General features: G+C 49.2%; 1 protein-coding gene across 1 annotated transcript; it reads left to right on the top strand.

Moving 5' to 3' along the window:
* Positions 1-6,508: 6,508 nt before the first annotated feature.
* Positions 6,509-22,546, top strand: SLC34A2 (solute carrier family 34 member 2; the record flags this gene model as incomplete). Its single annotated transcript, XM_080917651.1, is given in 14 exon segments — positions 6,509-6,625; positions 13,436-13,544; positions 13,638-13,775; positions 14,368-14,496; positions 15,803-15,946; positions 16,387-16,498; positions 18,467-18,662; positions 19,065-19,160; positions 19,628-19,748; positions 20,547-20,714; positions 21,165-21,281; positions 21,369-21,493; positions 21,907-22,407; positions 22,409-22,546. Coding segments are annotated over 14 exon segments (2,211 nt in total).
* Between the last annotated feature and the right edge of the window lie 263 nt (positions 22,547-22,809).

Genomic DNA, 22,809 nt, shown 5'->3' with positions numbered 1-22,809 from the left:
ACTATAAACAAACGTGGAGGTACGTGCCTGTAATCCCAGCGACCTATAATCTCAGCACTAATTTCAGTTTTCAAAATGGAGGAGGTAGGAAGATAAGGGGTTTGATATTCTTGGCTGTCAGATGCTGTCTAGAAAGTTCAGTTTGGGTTACAGGAAGCTGGGTGGTGGTGGTTCATGCCTTTAATCCCAGAATTTGGGTGGCAGAGACAGGTGGATCTGAGTTCAAGGACAGCCTGGTTTACAGAGTTAGTTCAAGGACATCCAGGGCTACACAGAAATCCTGTCTTGGGCAGGGGGTGGGGGTGTATGAATAGTAAATAAGTAAAAGCTAGAAAATATAAAATGCTCAGAGTACAATTTAGGAGGGACTAGAAGCAGGAGTTATGTAAAGGATGATGCTATCACTGCAGCTGAGGTCACGCTGGTGCTACACAAGTCAGTCTTATTTACAAGTCCATCTGCACACTCCTGCTCATCAGGAGTCAATGGGGCAGTATGAAAGACCCACAAAATGTGGAGTTAGGATCATTTGTGACTTTTTTATAAAAGATTTATGTATATGAATACACTGTAGCTGTCTTCAGACAAGCCAGAAGAGAGCAACAGATATCTGAGCCACCATGTGGTTGCTGGGAATTGAACTCAGGACCTGGAAGAGCAGTCAGTGCTCTTAACTGCTGAGTCATCTCTCCAGCCAGACCTTTATTTGTTTATTTTTTTGATGAAAAGATATCTTGTAGCCCAGGCTAGCTGACACTCCCTTCACCTAAGAAAATTTGAAACAGGCATCTACCACCACTCCTGGCTCTGGGGTTAGATGCTTGCTTAAAATATATACAGCTTAAAACAAAACAACAAAGCTCAAGTTACAAATGTTCTTTTTAGTGTTGGGTGGGGTGGGGGTGTCAATACTGGCTTTGAATAATGGCTAGACAAGTGTGTTACCATTGCTAACTCCCCGATGACATGGCTCTCTGCTCTCTTCCTTCTGCGTTTGTGTTCTGTGCTAAAACACGTGGAAAAGTGCAGCCGCCCCTTTGCCTACTGCCAGAGAGCACTACTAAGAACGCTTGAGAATTGCTTTAGGATAGTATCTGCATTTTGTTGAAGATATGTAAGAGGTTGAAAATGGACCACTATTCTGTCTGTCAGCTCTGCGCTCCCCCCTTCACGCTGTCTCACTTAAGCCTGGTTCTTTGAAGTCTGGTGCTTTCTTGTGACTGTAATGCATTCTTTGACATTTCTTGACTTCTGGCCTAAGAAGATGGCTTTCCTGGCAGTAAGCCCAACCATTCTAAGATTATCCAAATTGCCACAGGGCCAGGGAGAAGCTCCTGAGAAGGCAGGAGCTCAAAGTGGATTTGCTCCTGTGGTTTAATGGGAGCCACTGTCTCAGGAGTCTATGATGACATAGTCCACTTCAGGCCCCTTGCAGCCACTGTCTGTGGTCAGGGGAGAGAACTGGGCCATAGTTCAGCATCCTCACAGGAGACCCCAACAGGCAGGTCTAGCATGCGGCAGCTGTAAGCTGGGGCTATGCAGGCAGTATTGATCATCTCCATCTTCCATCATCACCAGTTTGCAGGTGAGCAGAGCTGCTCTGAACTCTCCCACTCCGTCCTGGGAATTTCCCAGGCCTGGTGACTCAGAGGGTGGGGTGTGGCACCGAGGAAGAGACACTGGAGCCTGGCTGTGTGTGGCCTTCTTTCTCCCTCTCACAGGTAGTCATTTCCAGTTCGTAAAGAGATACATGTTCCAGCCAGGGGCTTAGCAAACAGGCAGGGTGGGGGTGGGGTGGGGGGCCAGAGATGCTGACCGGAAACAACAGGCCAAGGTCCGGAGATGACGTCAGGGTCAGGGTGAACATTGGCAGTCCACACCTACTTTATTTGACTTTCCCAACATTCAGGTTTTCATTTCTCAGCAGTAAGGATAGGAGCCCGTACCCGTGCACGCCAGGCAAGTGCTCAACCCCTCTGCCATTCGCCCAGCATATATTCACTATTTTACTTTATTGGGTTTTTTTGAGACAGGCTGGCCTATGCACTATGTGACCCGGGATAATCTTGACCTCTAATCTTCAATTTTTATTCCCCTGGTGGTGTTAGAACTCCAGGCAGGAGCCAGCACAACCAGCAGTATTTATTTAATAATTTATTTTTGTCCACCACCTGAGTATTAGGTGAGGGAGTCTGGTCTGTACACTATTTAGTAGGTGAGAAAACTGAAACAGACTTAAAAGTTCTTTTTGACTTCAAAATTGGCGTGCTTGGATACAGATGTTCCTAATGATACCCGACCTTCCCTCCCCCTTCCCTTGTTCGTGTGTCCCTGTTCAACCATCTACTCCATGTAAAAGCCATAGGTGCTCTTTGCCCATGGTTGGCTTGATCTATAGATTTCATCATGAAGTTATAAAAAATGTATTGTCTGCTTGGTCCGTTTTCCCAATGTTACATATCACACACTGTTAGTCACAGAAAACATTTATTTTGGTTCATAGTTCTGGTCCAGAGTTCATCTTGGTGGCCTTGTTGGCAAAACCCAGAAGTGGCGCGCTGGAAGACCTAGAGGCCCAGCCAAACTGGCTTTTATTGCAGGCCCGTTAGCCATTAATCCAGTGGTTACTTGGAGAGATTAATTCATGAGGGCAGAGCCTTAGCCATCTCATAGTGGACATGAGCATCTGGCTTATCTCAGTGTGCATGGTGGGTGGTTCAAGTCTGCCATCCCAGCATTTAGGAGGCTAAGGAACTCATTGTTGGCCAGTCAGGACTTAGCATTCTCTGTTCTGAGTGTCCCCCATTGTTTGTCCATGTGAATAAGGCAATGACTGTATTTAAACAGCGCCTCACCATGAAACCCAGGCTTGCCTGGAGCTTTGGCTCTTCCTTCAGCCTCTGAAAGCAGGGGAGTTTAGTTATACATCCTTTGGAGCTCTCCGGGCACTTGTCCCCTTAGGCAATATTAAACTACAAAATACTTTAGTACTGTTAGGGACCTAAGGCAAAACAGAAGGCTTTTTTTTTTTTTTAAATACCCTTAGACAATCTAAATTCTGCTGCCTGGATACTCAATTCAGTTTAGCCTCAGACGAGAAGCAATCCTCCTGCCTCAGCTTTCCTTGTGCTAGGATTATAGTCCTGGCAGGGAGACCATTTTTAAATCAGTGATACAAGGTTAGCACTGTGTTCTTAAGAGAAAAACTCATCCTCCTTCCCTCCCTCCCTCCCTCTATGGTCTAGCCACAGTGAGTTCTAGCATACATAACTCTTCAGGCTGAGAGGACCCAGACTCCACAGGGAAGAAGGGAAGTTGAGTTGCAGATGGTTTCTAACCTGAGTTCAGACTCTAATAGACTAAGAATAGAAAACTTGCTGCTGTTGGCTGATGTGGGTGGTGCTGAAACAGGGAACTTTCTCCACCATGAGCTGGACAGTTACATCATACAGTAAGGACCAGAAGCAAAACCTACCCCTAAGAAGCCACACATTCACACAGAAAGGAAAAGCATGGTTTATGCAGAATAAGGGCTGTGAGTTAAGGAATTAGGGGGGTGGATTTAGGTTTAGTAAATGGTTTGAGCTTCAAAAGGCTGTTCAATTTGCTTGTTCCCAGCAGGAAAACGTCTCTGGTTTGTCAGGAGATGGGGTCTTACTGGGCTGCTTACGGTAGCCTTACACTGCTGGGGGTCATACAGTCTGACTCAGCCTGAGTAGCCGCTACAGGTGTTCATGACTGTTCCCTCTTGGTTTTCCATGGTAGGCTAAACACATAGTTACACCGAGGCTTAGCACAGAAGCTTTATTATGGATCCAGCTGCAAAGATGACAACAGAATTCAGATGGCCTTGCAAACAGTTGGAGCCAGATTGCCCGGTTTAAATTCTATCTCGCACCGTGACTTTGGGCGAGACGATCTCTAATCTCAGTTTGCTCATCCATAAAATGGAGGTGGTAAACTTACCTTTTAGGAAGAAATGAGTCACTGGAAAACCTGACACCTGTGTCCTGAGCAGAGCAAGCAGGGTCCCTCAGAGCTGCTGCTGGCCACAGTACTGCTCATGTGACAGCCAGCAAGGAATGCGAACCCACTGGCCTCTGAAGCGTTGGAACTTGAGCCACCCAGTGTCAGGTCAGGCCCCATCCCAACGTTCAGGTATTACTGCTACTGTAACTCGAAGTGCAAAGCTTAACGGAGCAATGTGTGCACATTTGTCATCCAAAGGGAGGCTGAGGCAGGGCTCTCCGGTTCAAGGCCAGACTTGACTGCTGTGCATCGATACTTTGTCTCAACCAAAGGGAAATACGCAGAAAGGGAATGGAGCTGATCCCAAAGGACGTGACCATTCCTAAGACGGGTTAGGGCCTTGAGCCTAGGCAGTTCATACCATCTCCCAGGCAGAGTGACTTAGGTGGCATGCCCTTGCTCTCATAGTTATTCAACTAAAGTATGCATCCCTGATGTTAAAATTCAGTCAGGCTGGTTTGGGGAATTTAATTAATGGGAGCAACTATGAACTCTGCCTTTGCTTTAATTTAATGCTATGTTGGTAAGATGTCATCTGGCCACTTTGACGACAATTCAAGTGTTCCTAGCCAATTTCTGCCCTGGTTTTTCTTGATTCACACGCATTTTATTTGACTTGCACCACTACCCGTGACTATTAACACTCCACTCTGGCTTGTCCACGTGTTCTCTCTGTTTAGTTTTTGGAGTAGGTGTGCATTCTACCTGACAGTGCTGCATTTAAGTAATGGGGGTAACCCATTAAACCTGGGGTAACCCACCTTGGGGATAGCACTTTAGAAGTTATATATAATCACAGGTTTCAGGTAACTTAATGAAAAGAATGGAGTATCGGAGATCAGATGAAAACATGGAAGTGTTTGTTAGACCACATAAAGGAGGTGAGGGTGAATGAATGTACGCACTGCTCTTCCAGAGGTCCTGAGTTCAAATGCCAGCAACCACGTGGTGGCTCACAACCATCTGTAATAAGATCTGATGCCCTCTTGTGGTGTGTCTGAAGACAGCTACAGTGTACTCATACATAACATAAATGGATAAAATGTGGTTAAGCTAGAACCAAGAAGGTACCACCCTGGGAGCCATAAATACTTGTAAAAGTCAAACCTTTCCCCTGTCCACTGGAACACATGGAGCCTTTTCAAAGGTTTTCTCAGAGCTGCTCTTCCCACACATGGACACGCTGCATTTTGGGAAATGATTTTTAAAAGCAAGGGGAGAAAGGCAGCTACCTTAGGAAATGATTTAGCCACTGTGAGGCGGAGTCACAGGATAGATGACCAGTGAGTGAAGGCCTCGGGGTTCCTGGGAACGGTGTAGGTGGGGAATGCAGCCTGCCCTGCCCACCACTGCTTACAGGCAAGGCTGAGCTCCTTGACCATGTGTGGGGTGAGCTTTTACTCTGGCCCCTGCTTTGGAGAGCTTGCTGAGCAGTGCACTCCCTAGTTTGCCCTCAACAGGGCCACCAGGTGGGTTAGCTTTTTTCCCTGTCCCCTGAGTCCTGTCCTTTGGGTTGCTGTAGACTGTATTGACACCTGTTCAGTCTCACAACCTTTCTATTCCTCCACAACACAGAAAAGATCCCTTTGAAATGCAAGGACAGTCAACACCTTTAACCCTGAGAAAGGTGGGGAGGGAAAAGCAAGGGGGCAGAGCAGGGAATTGAAGAGAGCAGCCAAGATCCTAAGAGCTTACCCACCCTGTGCTTCAAACAGCAGTTGTGGGTATCTGGAAACCTGATGCTTGAGGCAAAAGGGAGAGCCGGGCTAGCTCTATTTTAGCAGATTCTGCTTTAGCCTGTGCCATTACCCTATGAGTTACTTAATCCTGCCTCCTTGGCCTTAGGCAAGTCTTTTAAGCTCTGATCTGAGGCTAAAAGCAGTTTCCATCCTGTTCAGTACTAGCCTGGGGGGCTTCCCGGAGCTGATCTCCTGACAGCGTTATAGTGGGTGGCGGTGGGGGGGAAACCTACTGACCCAGGGCACCCACACAGTAGAGACTGCAGTCCTTCTCCAGGCCCGCCACTCCCAGTCAGCCTAAAGATCCATGTTGACCTTGTTCTAACTGCCCAGGCCAAACAGGTCTCAGGGCAGAGAGGCACCTGGAACAATCCTGGCTTTGTTGGGAAGAAAGAATCTTGTCCCTGAACTTACAATCTGTGGCTCAGTGTCTAACCTCCCCAATCCCGGAGACGGAACAGCACAGAGAGACTCTGGGCAAAAGAGGCAGAGAGGGGCAGGGGGCACACAAGCTGTCCGGCCTTCGCTGGAACCCCCGCGTGTGAGGGAGGCAGGGATTCGGGGCTCGCGGGGCTCCACGGGGAGGGGGGGACGCAGGCCGTTCGGCCGTTCCTACTGCGGGCCTGGTCTGAGGTTCCCCCCCACAGCTCTCGAGGTGGCGATGGGCTCACTAAGCCCGCAGGTAGGCAGTGCCGTGGTGGCGGCGGCGGCAGGCGGTCCTGGAATGTGCAAGGGGCGTGATGACAGCGACTGCCGCCGGCCTCTTTGCGCAACACCTTCGCTGTATATATACCGGACGCTCAGCCCTGCTCCACCTGGGTGCCTCCTGCTGTCCCTTACCTGCGAAGGGAGCGCTGGTGAGTACTCCGCCCGGCCTGCCGCGACCTCGCTGCCGGCTGCTTCGGCTCTAGAGAACCTTCGCTGAGTTTTTAAGTGACTTCGTTCTTGTAGACACCCCCCTCGAGGGACTTGGCTCTGGGCTGCAGAGGAGGATACAAGAGCACATCTTCCCAAACTTTCAGATTTTTTTTTTAAAAGGTGGTTGTGATTGCTGTCAGGACAACTCTTAAGCTAGTTGTAGGTGGACATGCCTCACCTGGAGGTTCTGTGGCTTGGGGTGGGAGGATCACACTCTGTCCCGGCTACTTACTACCTGTGCGACCCCAATGAGGTCCATGCTGTGCAGTTTCACTCCTAATGACTGACACCTGGGTCCTTCCTGCAATCTCTAGGTTTGTTCTGGCTTCTTGGGGACTTTGGCAGAGTTTTTTTTCCCCCCTTCAGATGTTTTGAGAACCTAGGATTTGATTTCCAGGCAGAGGGAAATGCACAGGGTTGGGGGAGACAGTATGTTCAGGCTAGAAAGAGGAGTGCCTGTTTCCATGGGGACAGGTACCTGCCTATGGGCATTTTCTTAATCCTGAGGATGTCATGGTCTTGTGCTACTTTTGGGGGGGGGCTCTTCCAGGAGAGTTTTGTGCTACCAGGGTGGCTCTTGTCAAGCCGGCTCCCCCTTTCCTGTCTTGTAGACTGAAACTTGTTCTCTGTTAGGCATTTCTGGAGAACCTGAGCCTCCCTACAGTGACCATTGTTTGGGACTGAGAGACTTGTCTTATCCTCCGCCAGCTGATAATGACCTTTTCTGGTTTACAAGCTTTTGTAAATAGTGGCAAGAAGGGCAGGCTTTGTAATAGTTTTGGATGGTATACAAGTTTCCTTCCACCCACCCCTCAGGTTCCATGGCTATAGCTGTCAGCCACAGAACAGCCTACATTTATGAAAAACACCCCAAATAGCATTTGGGGGATCTGATTTCAGTAAAGTTTGTCACATTATGTTTACAAATTTAACTTCTTAACTCCCCCAAACAAGACAGAATAGTAACATTACAGGTCATCTACAGGACACACTGGCAACCTAAGGGTAGACCTTAACCTGCTTTGGAGTCACTATCCTACTGAGCTATTTGGCTAGCCTTTGAGTTTTTGAGATGGAGTCTCCTGTAGGTCCAATTAGTCTTGAATTAGTTTATCTTTAGGCCTCAGCCTCCCCAAGTGTGTGCTGAGATTGTAAACTTGACCTACCACACCTGACTGGAATTTACTTTAAAAATAGCAGAAGTACAAAATTAACATACTGTGGCAGTCTGTATAAGCCCGAGTTTGTAGTGGCTAAGTGTCTCCAAAAAATAGTCTTTCACCTAAAATCTAAAACTAGAGCTATTCTCCAATGTAAGACCCAGAGCCGTTAGTTGCCCTCCTCCCACTCCCCCCACTCCCCCACCTGCTCCCGTTTTTGTACCTATAGCCCAGATCATCCTTGTGACTTGTGACAATCCTCCTGCCTCAGCTTCTGCAGGGTTGAGATTTCAGGCATGCACTGCTGACACCACACCCTTCTCACACTCCCACCTCCCCTTCAGGGGATTACTTTCTTCTGATGCTTACAGGAAGCTAAGGGGCAGCAGCTATTCTACCCTCTGCTTCTGAGCCATCCTTTACAAAGCCCCAGAACCCAGGCCTCCCGAGAACATTAGGTGTATGGAGGTGAATGATTTCCAGGACTGGCTCATTCTGACTGGTTCATTTCTGTATCTCAGGTTTCCTCTCTGACAGTCCTGCAGTTGGTACTAAATGCTTAACATAAAGCAAGTCTCCCTCTGTAGAGTGAGGTTTAAAGTTAGTCTCAAAGGCTATACACACCTGCAACCCCACTCACTACCTTAGAGAGCCTGGTGTGGGAGTGCCCTGTGTTCTACAGATTCTAGACACCACACCAATAAACAAAACAAGACAAAACCCTAAAAATGTTAAGTGAGTTAATCTGCATGGCTTACCCTGGAGCCTGTCTGTGACAGCCACTGTCCTATAGGCAGTCATTCTTGTTCTCTGGCCTTCCTTGGGCCTTAGCTAGGCAAGCTCTGAAAACAGCAGGTCCCAGGCAGGTCCTGGTTGGAAAATCTCAAAGAATGGAAAGTGAAGGGTGTGGGTGACCACAAGGAGCCTCACGTTTCCCTGTCTGAGTCCTAGAAGAGCCCAGAAGTTTCCCTTTCTGAGCCTGCCAGGAGGAATGAGTTCCTCTTGGCATTGTGTGTGACTATGGGATGGAGCCAAGAGAGGCTCACAGCCTGCTCAGAAGTGGGCCTGGGGTGTCCTCGGGATCTGGTTAGATAGTTCTTGGTCTTGTTGGGCAACTGATACCCTGTTAGATGCAGTGTTTCTCCCTCCTTGCTTGCTGCTCTGGCAGGTGGCAAGAGTGGGAAAGCAGAACAGTAAAGGCCTTTCCTGCAGGAGCAGGTTTGGTGTCTGCCACGTCCCTGGGTCAGTGACCTCAGATTCACATGGAATCCCTCTGTCCACCCTGTTTAGTATTTTGTCCCTTTCCCACCAGTCATATCCAAAGGACTGCTGGGTCTTTGTTGAAAGAAAGCAGTGAGTTATACAGAATTTTTGATCACTCTATTGGGATATGGTCGGGGACAGGAGTGGTTCCTGCAGTTGTGTGTGTCTTCGGTGATTAGATATAGGGTCCGAAGGCTTCCCTATATAGTCCCTGGTTGTGAGGTTTATGGTGTATGAAAAGGCTTCTGGCTTTGGAATATGTGTCCCTGGACTCTCTCTCTTCCCTGCTCTCTCTCTCTCTTCCCTGCGCACTCTCTCTCTCTCTCTCTCTCTCTCCCTCCCCCCCTCCCTCCCTTCCCTCCCTCCTTCCACCTCCCTCCCTCCTTCCACCCCCTCACTCACATACAGGGCTATGTGACTTTGGGCAAATTTTCCTACTTTACCCTCCTTGTTGTACCCTGGAAAGAAGTTCCTTCTTTGTCATGCCACCCCCAAGACAGTGGTGTGACATCTTCCTGGTTCTCTTTGCCTCTGTTTCCTTCTGTCCTTTGGAGTCATGTCACAAGACAACCCTGTCCTTTGGAGTCCTCATGGCACCCAAGGCTGGCAGTAGGTTCATGTGCACTATGTAGACTAGTTCATCATGATGTAACTCACTCCCCCAGTTGGATGGCTGTGCCAGATACCACTCCTTCTATACATTAATCTTCATAACAGCTCTGTGGGGAAGAGGACATTGTTCCAGTATTGAGATGACAATGAAGCCTAGATGTTTAGTGATCTCCACCTCCAAGGTTCTGTGTCTCACAGTCATGTGCCAGACACTAGTCACCACAGAAGTGTTGCTTGCAGAGGCTTGGAGGATCCAGGGAATAATGACCCAGTCCAGCGGACAATTGTAGGGTATTTATTTGCTCCGGGCCCAGCCTTTGGTCCAGAGTCCTAGGTGCAGGCTCTTGTTTCATCCTGCACAGAAAGCACATGAGGCTAAGAGCTTGGGGGCCAGTGTGCCAGAGCAGAGAGCCAGCCATATCTGGATGGTTGCCAACTGTCATACATTTCCTACCTTCTGGGCACACGCAGCTGTGAGGGTGGGAGCCAGGAAGGGAACAGCCAAAGAGCTAGGTTAGGTGGACAGTATCTAGATGCTGTGCCGAGTGTGTGGCTCTGGATTCTGTCCTGTTCCTCCATGAGGTGATGGAGGCCAGACAAAAAGAGCCCCAGCAACTGAGTACCAGATTACGTCACAGGAGTAGGTAGTTGGGCTCAGAATAAGGAAGTTTCCCAAGAAGGAGCACAGGTAATCAGTAGAAATTAATCTCCCTTTTGGTATAAAATAGTAACTGGCATTGGAAGTGGATAAAGACAATGCATACCTGCCTCAAGAGGGCATTCTTTCTTGTTTGGGCCAGTCATGGAAGTCTGGTCACAGAACACATCCTGTAGCTAACAGGGAAATAACCACCCAGTTACACTTGACTGCTGTGCTAAGTTCCTTGGCTAGGTCATTGTGGCAGGAGGCCATAGTTTCTAGGGAATAATTGCTCCAGCCCAAAAATCCCGGCTGATCCAATTTGCATATGGTGATGAGGACAGCCTCCTAGTGCTTGGGTGTGTACCACCACACCCAGCTTGAAGTTTTAATTCTTTATCCTATTGAAAATCATTTTAGATCGACCCTGAATAACCACAAGCTACAGTGTGCAGTGACACTGTTCTGAGAAACCCCATTGACACAGTTGGCCATCTTTTATGTACAGGACAACTGAAAGGCAAAAAAGACTTACCTAAGGGTGCTAAGAAAGTTGCAATCTAATCAACTGCTAAATTTGGGATGAGGGGGTCATGACATTTAATTTAGAAGGGACAGGGGTGATGCTAAATATCCCTTGGTACCTTGACCTGCCTGTCCTTGTTGTCAATGTCTAGGACATGTAAATTATACCAATAAATGGCCTACCACTCTGCCAATTCCACAAGCAAAATTCACCGGAGGGAAGACGCCTCAGTCTTGTGGGTGAGGCTCAGCCTGGCAGAACTGTAAGGTTGTCTTTCTTTCAGTGGTAAGGCTGTTTTGGCAATAAGTGCTTGCCATCCCCTTTGTACACAAAGCCTGGACAAGAATTTATGTTGGGCATCAGCCTGGCACCGGTAGCTCTCTGATGCTCATTAAAGAATCCTAGTTATTAGAGATCGATTAAGGGATGAAGTGCCCGGTGAGTCACAAGGCTAGCACGTGTCAGGACTGAGAAGGCCAAGGCCAGAGCAGAGATGAGGGAAGGTGTAGGCTGAAGCATAGCCTTCAACAGGATAGAAGTGGGAGGACCACTCTGGAGAGGCACACCTGGAGGGCAGCGGTGGGCAGTAGGATTTGGGGGGTGTCTACGGCACAACTGTGTGCTAGGAAGGTTCACCCATGGGATATGTGGAGTCACACTGGAGAGCTGTGACTTCCATTCAGTTGGGAAAGGCAGAGGCCCCGGCTGGGATGGTATCAACCAAGTCAGGAAATGCTTCCAGGCAGAACCAATCATAGGTCTGGGAGATCTGGGAGCAGTCAGGGATGCCTTTGAAGTCTGGGATGGTGATGGCAAGAGTTATAAACAGGAAACCTGTGCTGGGGTGAGCATGTGTTTTCACTGAAGGATGAAGAATTAGCTTAGGTTGGGGTGAACTTGAGGTTGAGACCACAGCAGGCGTCTGATAACGCTGTCCAGGTTGATGACCCCAGGGAGAATGCAGTTCAGACACTGCTGAACACTCACCTAGGGCGGGCAGGAAGCTCGGCTTTGAGTTCTGAGTCATGACTCTTCCCCATGTATCTGCCTTGTGCCCTGGAAGTGGCCATGGACTCCATTTTTGCATGTAAGCTGAAGCAAGAGTATTCCCTACTTAGCATGTGCTGACTCAGACACATGGTTCCTTCTCTCAGGTATTTCCACACAGTCTTTTTGGATGGATAAGCCAGGGTGTTCCTTCCCTCCCCACTCTGAACCCCAGGGAATGAATTTTTTTTTTTGAATCTTTGTTATCCTATTGCAACCACGCTGCACCTCTCATTCATAGTAAAGAGCACTTGCCGGTGTTTGCCACATCTTCTGACCTGCTATGACACTCTGCTCTCAGGACACTCTGCCCCATTTCTTATATCACAAATCTGTAAATGACCAGGAAATACCTGTGTTGCCCTCTATTCAATGACCATGAACTGGGCCGTATCTCAGGCCAGACTGAACTTCAGGTCCCAAGGATGTCCGATTCTTGGTAGGGCCTGTGCTTTGTAAGCCGGAAATAGTTATCAGTTGGATCCTGGGTCTGGTTCTGGGAATCAGGGGAAGTCAGGTCTCTCTGAGAGCTGATGTTCTTCCCCTTCTAATAATTCCCAAAAGAGAAATGAGTTGGTCATTTTGACAGCTTCCCAGGCATGGTCACAGCATCTTCGCTAGCATAGGACATTGTTGGAAAAAATATTCCTTCTCTAGCCCAGGCTATTCTGAAACCTCACTATATAACCCAGTCTGGTCTTGAACTCTTGGAGTCAGTCACTGTGTGCCTCAGGCTGCTGGGTGCTGGGATTGCAGGTGTGGGACAGCATACCTAGCTACCAAAGCATGGTAGATTACCCTCAGCTGATGGCACTATGCTAATGCAACTTAATTTGCATATCTTGAATCGCTTTGAGGCTGGAACTCAGGTTCTAGCTAGAACTTGAGCTGCGTGTACTTCCGCTTCTGTGAATTTTCTGTCCTTTGGATTGTTCTGGTTCATAGTGTCAGGACAGGCTGCGAGCTGTGCCTAGCCAGGCGAGAGCTGGCTTGCACAGAAAGGGACATTGTCGAGACAATGGGTTACAAGGAAGTCTGCAGAGCTCAGAAACAATGCCCTTCTGGTAAAGGGGCATCACTGATGGCAGGCGCTAGCTGTGATTGATTAGACTTTTAGTCTCACTGCCAGTCTCAGCCCCAGACAGATGTATGAAGAACGGTGTCCATTTTACAGAGAGGAAACAAATAGTGTGTGCTCAGAGGCCTAAAGACACTTGTTTCAGAGACACGCCCATTCGTGAGTGGCGCCATTACACTTTTGCAGGAGCCCCAGATGGTAGGGAACCCAGGCGGGTTGTCTATGACCCCACACACTTGCACATGGGGATGTCAAGACCACTGACTGAGCTCTGATGCAATTTAGTTGACCTTGCCCCACTGCCGCCACTGGAGACCATTGGTGCAGACAGCTTGTTTGGTCTCAAGTAGATTTGCGAGAAATCTTCCCACAGGCCACTGTTACATCACTGGCTGTACCCTTAAGCTCTGTCTTCTCTTGCAGACCATGGCTCCTTGGCCCGAGTTGGAAAATGCCCACCCCAACCCTAATAAATTCATCGAAGGGGCCTCAGGTCCACTGTCTAGTGCCAAAGACAAGGAGACCAGCAAAAGTAAGTGCTCACCAATTGGGGACAAGCCCCCTTTGAGGACCCATTGAAATTTAGCTTCCATTCCTCACGGCCTTTGTTTGGTACTTGTTTCAGCAAATGACAGCGGGACTCCTGTAGCCAAGATTGAACTTCTTCCCTCCTATTCCGCCGTGGTCCTCATAGAGGAACCCCCAGAGAGGGACAACCCCTGGGACTTGCCTGAACTCCAGGACACTGGGGTCAAATGGTCAGGTAAGTAGATGTCCAGCATCCAGCAGAGGCCAGAAAGAGGGCCTGGCCTGCCCACATCATTTACCTCCGTGTCTCGTGTACCAGGGTTCCAAAGCAGGATAAATAGGGGCCCTTTGTTCTTCCAGGGAACAAGGTCATGACAGGTTCTGTATGCTATGTTAGGCTTTGTAAGAGGTGCTGAGAATACAGTCAGAAGACCTGGGGTGAGCAAGAGTTTATTTCCCTTTCAGGTCTGGGGGTTACAATCAAGCCCATGACAGGTCACCTAGGATAGGCCTGGGAAGTAGGTGGAGGAGGGGATTGAGTAGGAGCCGAGAAGTACGTTGATCCCTCAACAAACTGCCGGTTTTGACTGTGATCTCTGAGAAGCAGTGAACTTAACTGTTCACTACTCCATCACTAGTTCACTTGACTGCCCATCCTGGCCTGCTGCTCCTCTGGGCCCAGACCACATTGGACTCTGACTCAGAAATATGCAGGAGGGCTCAGCAGTGGAGGTTGTCTCACATCCAGGCTTTGCCAGCAGCCAGCGGGTAGATGCCAAGCATCTGTTCCAGCCCTAAGGACTAACGCTTGTGCCTTCCCCCCACAGAGAGAGACACCAAAGGGAAGATTCTCTGCATTTTCCAGGGGATTGGGAAGTTCATTCTTCTCCTGGGGTTCCTCTACTTGTTCGTGTGCTCCCTGGATGTCCTCAGCAGCGCCTTCCAGCTCGCTGGAGGTAAGGGCCCTAAGGCTGGAGGTGGGCTATTCCTGCCTCCTGATTGAGTTCATGTGGGCAGCTCACAACTCAGGTAGCTCAACACGAGGTGGGTGAGGGCAAACCTGACATCCCCCATCATAGAGCAGAGAACTTAAGTGTCTAAGTGGCTTAAGCCAGGTGTCAGGGCTGCAGCTGAGGTCAGCTATCAGAATCCTTTTCATTGTACCCAACCCCCAGTGGAAAACGGACTCCTTATCTGCAGGATCCCTGCTGCCTTGAGGCTTTAGAGTTTGGAAAAAAAAAAGGAATGATCCCTTAGGGCCAAAGCAAGTAGGAAAGATAAAAGCTGACCCTAGCTGGGAGCAGCCCATAGTAGATGCCTTCCCTGGTCTGAGCATAGGACACAGAAGCCCATGAAGTGCCCACGTGCACTTAGTTAACTTTGGATCCTCTGTGTGACAGCACTCTGAGTAGCCCTGTCTAGAATAATCCCCCCTTAGGTCCCTCCACATCAAAGAGGTCACTAACTAGACTTTAAACACTGATCAGGGAAACATAAAAGACTGGATTTCTTTCTGCTTTTGCTGCCTCAACAAATAGAAATAGTCTCCCCCCCTTGTTTTGAGACAGGGTCTCTCTGTCACCTTGGCTGTTCTGGAACTCTCCATTTAGATCAGATTGTGCTCTAACTTTCAAATCCACCTGCTTCAGTTGGGATTCAAGGCATATAGCATCTCATCCTTCCCAATCCTGTATTTTAGGACTGTTTCTGAATGGCTTGCTACACAGGACATCCTCATGCGTCTGCCTCCCAGACTGAGATAAAAGGCACCGGCTACCATGCCTAGCCGACCGGATCTTTTGATCTGAGAGATGAGGGGTGGGCGGTAGGTCAGTTGTTAGGGGCCACATCGTTGAATGTGGCAAGTCTTCCTGACCCTTAGGGACGTTCATAAAAGGGCTTGACTTGTGATTACCTTAAAGAATGCACATCCAGTCTTTAGGCCTCCACTATAAAATGGGTTGAGGAAAGGCTGTGAGGGTCACAGATGCACTCCCAAAGGACTCCTGTAGAATTCAGGCTGGGCTGAAGCTGAAGTGGGGATCTATAGAGTAAAAGGGCAAGACAGAGGGTGAAGGGTGGAGGTTAAGATGGTGGAACTGGAGGCTCACGTGGACAAGGTAGGGGAAAGGAGAACAGGAAGCAGGGCACAGGGCCAGGCTGAGCTGACACCTAGGTTCCCACCCTACAGCCAGCTGGCCCGGCGATGACACGGTGGCATCATGCTCAGCTGCTTTCAAACGACCGTTGCTTGTCTTCTAGGGAAAGTGGCCGGGCAGTTCTTCAGCAACAACTCCATCATGTCTAATCCCGTGGCTGGGCTGGTGATAGGGGTGCTGGTGACCGTGATGGTGCAAAGCTCCAGCACGTCCTCGTCCATCATCGTCAGCATGGTTGCGTCCTCGTGTGAGTTGGGGGTTTGCTCTTTCCCCTTACGGCAGTATTTTATTTAGCCAAAATTAATTAATTCGAATTTCCCTACAGATTAAGCTTCAGGCCAGCCTAAGCTACACAACACAACACAATATTTTGAAATAAGTAAAATGTGTCTTTAGCTCCGGGGCTCACCCATTCCCTTAGTCACTGATTCCTCAGCTCCTGAGAGATGGGAGGGGTGAGAGGCTTGGGGGGCGGTGTCTGCTGGGACACTAAATTACATCCAAGAATGGGGTACATGCAGATTCATGGACTGTTCTCTGGATTTTAATAGCCGTACGGTGTTATGTCCGACACCACCTCCCAAAGAAGCCGAGAACTGCAGTGTGTTCATCCAACATTGGGGTGCGTGGAGCATGCCTCCCCTGCCTTGCGAGTTCCCTCACTCACTTTTTTTTTTAACCCTTCAGTGCTAACGGTACGAGCTGCCATCCCCATCATCATGGGCGCTAACATCGGAACCTCCATCACCAACACCATTGTGGCACTTATGCAGGCAGGGGACAGAAATGAGTTCAGAAGGTAGGTGGTTCGGGCCTTTAACTACTCACGAAACGTGGGCAGCTTTCCTAGAAAGAGCCTCAAAAGGCCCAACGAGGGTTGGAGATCCCAGATTAACTGGTCTGTAGAGCTAGAGAAATGATATCCAGCACCAATAAGCCAATAAGTTATTGTGCTGATTAAGCTTGCCATAAAGGCAAGCACGTGGCATCTTTTCAGGGTGCCTGAAAAGAAGGCCCAGCTAGACATGCCCGGCTGGGTGGTAGCCTTGAGGCAAGGCCAGTCGGGTGGGGCAGGCTTTGTCAACTCAGTCATAGGTAATTATAACTTCCTAAAACCTCCTTTTCAGGCCGGCTCTGCTAACACTATCTCCCCAACTGTAAGCCAGCACAGGCAAATATAGAATAATTAACTGATGTGTGAGGTATGAAAATAGGGCAGCTGGAAACAGGCAAAGGGAAACCCTCTGTCTCTGCGTCAGCACTGGGGGGACGGCGGACGTTTTCCGGCTTCTTTTCTAACCAGCCAGCCACAGACTCTTCCCAGAGCTTATTAAGATACAGAAGCAGTTCCCAGCTCGTCCAGGATGATGTCGCGGTGCGGTCAAGCGGCTGACATTAGGGCAGGTTTTAGGGAAGAATGGTCATGTTTGCCATGTCTGCTGGTGAATCAACAGGGGATGCCACCTACCCGAGCCACCTCATGTGGTCCCTGATGACACGTCTTCATCGACGTGATAACAAACATTAAGACGGGCACTCTCTAATTTGATGTCCTCGTGAAACCAGTCACCCTTCTCTGCTTCCCCCCTCCCATCACAAGAGACAAAGTGATGTCATTTGGCCCAGCCAGGATTCCAGTTAGGTCTCAATTCTGGAAAATTTGGCTCATCTCATGGTTATTTGCACCCGATTGCTTCCTTGTAGCCTATGGAAATGAAGCCTGAGTAAGACCTAATGAGTTGCCCACATGTTGGATATAACTGAATTAGCTTACCCCCCCCCTCGATGCATAAATCCCAGGATGCTTTGCAAAAACAATCTTGGTCATGTGTGGCATCCTTGAAGGTTTGGATTATTGCCTTAGACCGCCATGGTAATAACTATCACCTGTACAGTTTTGGGAGCACCAGGAAGTCTGAATCATCCTACATCAGCAGCGTATAAAAAAATCTTTGGTCGCCTTCTTGAGAACCAAACTTTCAGGGGCCCACATGCTTGTAGTTCCAGCATCTAGGTTTCTGAGACCTGTACTGGTGTGATGTACATGCTAAATGGTGGCCTTTCATCCCAACATTTGGGAGGCAGAGGCAGGTGGATCTCTTAGTTTAGGTCCAGGACAGCCAGAGATATAACAGAGAAGCCCTGTCTTGAAGCCCCTTTCCTATACCCAAAAAAGAATTCAGCTGGTCAGAGGGTCTGATTACCCTGCCCCACTACCTTTCAAAGGACAGGTTGCCTTCCGGGCATGGTTGGAGGGGTGGCTCAGTGGCTAAGCCTGTTACTTAACATTACCAAGGACCTATGTTTGATTCCCAGCACCCATATAGTGGCCCTCAACTATATGTAACTCCAGCTCCAGGTGATCTAACAGGCATGGGCTCAGTACACACAAAGGAAAACCATAATTCTAAATCTATTTTTTCACTAACTTTTATTATTGTGTTTGCCTCTAATGTGTGTATGTATGCACCATCTGTATACTTGGTGAAACTGGAATTGTGGGTTCTGGGAATCAAATCCAGGTTCTCTGAATAACCCCCTCCTCCTCCTTCTCTCCCTCCCCTTCCCCCTTCCCCCTCCCCCTCCCTCTCTCTCCACCCTTGAGAATTGAGCAAGGGCTTGGGTTGTCTCCGTGCAATTCCAGCCCTAAAACTGTATGCTGGTCAGCAAAGTCCTTGTAGTCCAAACACCTGTGTGTACTTAGGTGGGTGACTTGGGCGCCTCTCCCTCAAAATATGACATAGCTGTGGTGATTTCCTTTCCACAGGGCATTTGCTGGGGCCACTGTCCATGACTTCTTCAACTGGCTCTCCGTATTGGTGCTCCTGCCTCTGGAGGCTGCTACGCATTACCTGGAGATCTTGACCAACCTTGTGCTGGAAACCTTCCAGTTCCAGAATGGAGAAGATGCCCCAGACATCCTGAAAGTCATCACAGACCCCTTCACAAAGCTCATCATCCAGGTAATGGCCGAGGAAGTTCAGCTCACATCACGATGAGCCTAAAGAGGCCAGGGAGCAGGGCATGAGCTATAGGAGGCAAAAGTTAGGGATAGCGCTGTCACCTGTGTTTCTTTGACATAGCCTGGTCTTCCCTATTAGGAGTGGGGGCTAGTTGTGAAGTTAGGGGTACTGCTGTCATGAATCATAATGTAAATATCTCGTATTTCCAATGGTCTTAGGTGAACCTTGGGAAAGGTGTTGAACCATGGGTTGAGCTCTAGGGGATAGTGCTGTTCTCAGTGGGAGATTGGGGGTATGGGAGGGTGTAGGTCTTTATATACAGGGTGTGTCCAGTGACTCACAGGCCCCTGACAGCAGTGACAACTCTGACAATGCTGACCCATCCTCCCCTATTCTCCTCAGCTGGATAAAAAGGTCATCCAACAGATCGCAATGGGTGACTCGGCAGCCCAGAACAAGAGCCTGATCAAGATCTGGTGTAAAACCCTCAGCAATGTGGTAAGTGTCAACGACCATGTCACCCGGAAGGCTCAAAGGCAGCACATCAGAAGTCAGGGAGGAAGTCAACATCTGGCCTCTGCCTTTCAGGGCGACAGCCACCTCCGCATCACTGTTAGATAGATGCATGCTCCTTGGCCTGGTATAATGTTTGCATGTCCCACGGAAGGCTGACAAGCACAGATGTGGGCAGTAGGGCATCTCACTTTCCAGACTGTTCTGTGGAGGCACACATTATGGCATGTACTGGATGGGCATGCATACATGTTACATGCTAAAGGCTGGTGATAAATGAAACAGATTTTGTCTCCATGGTTCCAAGAGACTTTCCAAAAAAATCTTTGTAGGGAAGGAAAGTGCCCTGTGATTGAGCCATTTTACAAACCCAAGGATAATGTCCCCATTCAGTCCCCACTTAGTTATTTCCCACCATGGAAGCACCTCATGTTTGTCTCATTGTCATTTAGACTGAGATGAATGTCACCGTCCCCTCGCCTGATAACTGCACCTCTCCGTCGTATTGCTGGACTGATGGCATACAGACCTGGACCATTCAGAATGTGACCCGGAAGGAGAACATTGCCAAATGTGAGTGGGTGGGAATCACTGGGCGGGCAGTCCGGGAATCTTAGTGTGGAGCCAGGTGACTACAGGAAAGAAGGAAAACTCCATGCCACCATCTTGTGGTGGGATTTTCAGTCCTCTCCCATGGTGTGCCTCAGGGGTAATTAGTGGTTTGATTATATGAGGTCTGTTCACTTAGTGAGTCCCCTCTGAGCAAGGCACTGAACTTTTCTCCCCTATCCTACCGCCATGTTTTGGTGTGATTGTCCCTGCAGAATCAGGATGGCCTTGTCATCCCTAATGCCTTAATTGCTAGATGTCAATAGAACCATTGCTTTTCTGGATTTGTCACAAGGGATACATAAGGAAGGACTTAGTAATGTCTCAATGCTTTGTAGTAACGATCACTAGTGAAAATATCAAGGGGTCCTGTGATAGAATTGAGCTGGGCACCAGGGCCTGCCCAACACTAAGTGATTTAAGGACTTTCCAGTCTCCAGGAAGTGTAATTAACAAAGCAGGGTCAGGCCTGGTGGTGCCTCCTTTTAATCACAGGAGGTAGAGGTAGGAGAAATCAAGCTAGTCTCCCTATTAGACCAGCCTGGGCTATACCCAGCTTACACCTGTTGGACTTCTGACTTCTGGTATAGAGAGGTACCTGACATGGGCACAAATAGGTTATGTTTTCTTTTTAAAGTTAGCAAACAGCATCATATCAAGACAAAGAAGGACACCATTAACCTGAGTCTCCATATGTCTAGTTGCCAGGCAAGATTATTGGTGGGTCCTGGCTTCCTGACAAGCCTGTTTGTGTCCCTTCAGGCCAGCACATCTTCGTGAATTTCAGTCTCCCAGACCTCGCTGTTGGTATCATCTTGCTCACTGTCTCCCTGATGGTCCTCTGCGGCTGTCTGATCATGATAGTCAAGCTGCTGGGTTCTGTGCTCAGGGGACAGGTCGCCACTGTCATCAAGAAGACCCTCAATACTGGTAGGTCCAACACTTGGAGCCCTATGCTAGCTTTGGGGAATAGTCTTTGTGTAGATACCTGAACAGGGCCCTGAACATTTGCATCTCAGGGCTGTTAGGACAGGGATCCTTTCCAGAAAGAACCAGGGGCCCAATTCCATGCAGACAGAACAGGGGGTGAGCTAATAGCACCATCCCCCAGTATGCAATGACACCAGACCAGGCTAAGGAGGAGGAGTGTATTTCTAGGGGCTGTCCATCTTTGTCAATCTATATGTTGGTCTTGCTCTCAATCATATCCTTGGTTTAGGTGAACTTGGGATGATGTAGATTAGGGAAGGGTTTTAGAAAGCTACCTGGAATTTTCAGGTCATGTGTGGGGTCATCTCTTCACTCACCCTAGCTTGCTCAGTCCTAACCAGTGGTTCCTGGGACTCCTCACATGACATGCCCCCTTTCTCTGTCTTCCAGATTTCCCCTTCCCCTTTGCCTGGCTGACTGGTTACCTGGCCATCCTCGTGGGGGCAGGTATGACCTTCATAGTGCAAAGCAGCTCTGTGTTCACTTCTGCCATGACGCCGCTCATAGGTAAGATCTTGTCCCCGGCTTCCCCTTCAGATCACCACGGCCTCTTCCCACAGTTATTTGGGCTCATACCATGTGCTTCCTCAACAGGTATTGGGGTGATCAGCATCGAGAGGGCATACCCACTCACTCTGGGCTCCAACATTGGCACCACAACCACGGCCATTCTGGCTGCCTTAGCCAGCCCAGGCAACACCTTGAGGAGTTCCCTCCAGGTTAGCAACTGCTACTAGGCTCTGGGTGGGTTAAAACATGTATGTGGGTTGCAGACCTGTGTGTTTGTATGTTTGAGTCAGGATCTCATGAAGTCGGTGCTGACCCCAAACTCATAAGAACTCATAAGGACCACCTGGAGTGGTCCTACCTCCTCTGTGCTGGGATTGGATGTACAACATCACGACCATACCTAGCATGTAGACTAGTTTCTGATGAGAGCCATGCCCGGGGAGCTATGTGTGAGGACAGTCAAAACTATGGGTTTCTAAGAGGTGGGCAGAGTAAAACATCTACTCTGCTGAGACAATGATGCCAGACTCCTTCAGGACCTGAAAGCTGAGCTATTCCGTGGGGTTACTTCCTTTCCCACAAGGGAGACTTTTGACCCTTATTTCTTCCCACCCTGTTTCAGATTGCCTTGTGCCACTTTTTCTTCAACATCTCTGGAATTCTGCTGTGGTACCCCATCCCATTTACCCGGCTGCCCATCCGTCTGGCCAAAGGCCTGGGCAACATCTCCGCCAAGTATCGCTGGTTCGCAGTCTTCTATCTCATCTTCTTCTTCTTCCTGACCCCGCTGACCGTGTTCGGCCTGTCTCTGGCAGGCTGGCCAGTGCTGGTGGGTGTGGGTGTGCCCATCATTCTGCTGGTGCTGCTGGTCCTGTGCCTTCGGATGCTGCAGTCCCGCTGCCCTCGCATCCTGCCCCTGAAGCTCCGGGACTGGAACTTCCTGCCCTCGTGGATGCACTCTCTGAAACCCTGGGACAACGTCATCTCCCTGGCCACCACCTGCTTCCAGAGGCGCTGTTGCTGCTGTTGCCGGGTGTGCTGCCGCGTCTGCTGCATGATTTGTGGCTGCAAGTGCTGTCGCTGCAGCAAGTGCTGCAGGGACCCCGAGGAGGAGGAGGAGGAGGGAAAAGGTGCAAGATGTCCCAATCAAGGCTTCTGGGGCCTATGAAAACACAGCTATGGACAAAGAGTACAAAGATGAGGGCAAGGGCCAAGTGGAAGTTCTGGGCATGAAGTCCCTTTCCAACACCACAGTGTTCTAGGGGCTCCTAGGAGCCAGGGGTGGATTCTCCTGAGATTCACCCCTCCTGTAGGTGTCTCCTGCCACCTCACTAGGATTCCTGATGAGGAATAGTTAACATCAACTTTAGCTCTCCTACCAGACCAAAGGTGAATTGAACTTATTTTGTCCCCTGCTTTTCAAGTGCCTCCCTCTCCACAGGCAGTACAGAGAAATTTAGACTGTGACCCTGGCTCCACCACAGATTGACTGCATCCACCTCTGGCCTGTGATGCTTTCAAAGGC

Source organism: Micromys minutus, assembly GCF_963924665.1.
Source record: "Micromys minutus genome assembly, chromosome: 1".
In the NCBI taxonomy this organism is placed as follows: domain Eukaryota; kingdom Metazoa; phylum Chordata; class Mammalia; order Rodentia; family Muridae; genus Micromys; species Micromys minutus.
This window is presented reverse-complemented; position numbering and strand designations above follow the sequence as displayed.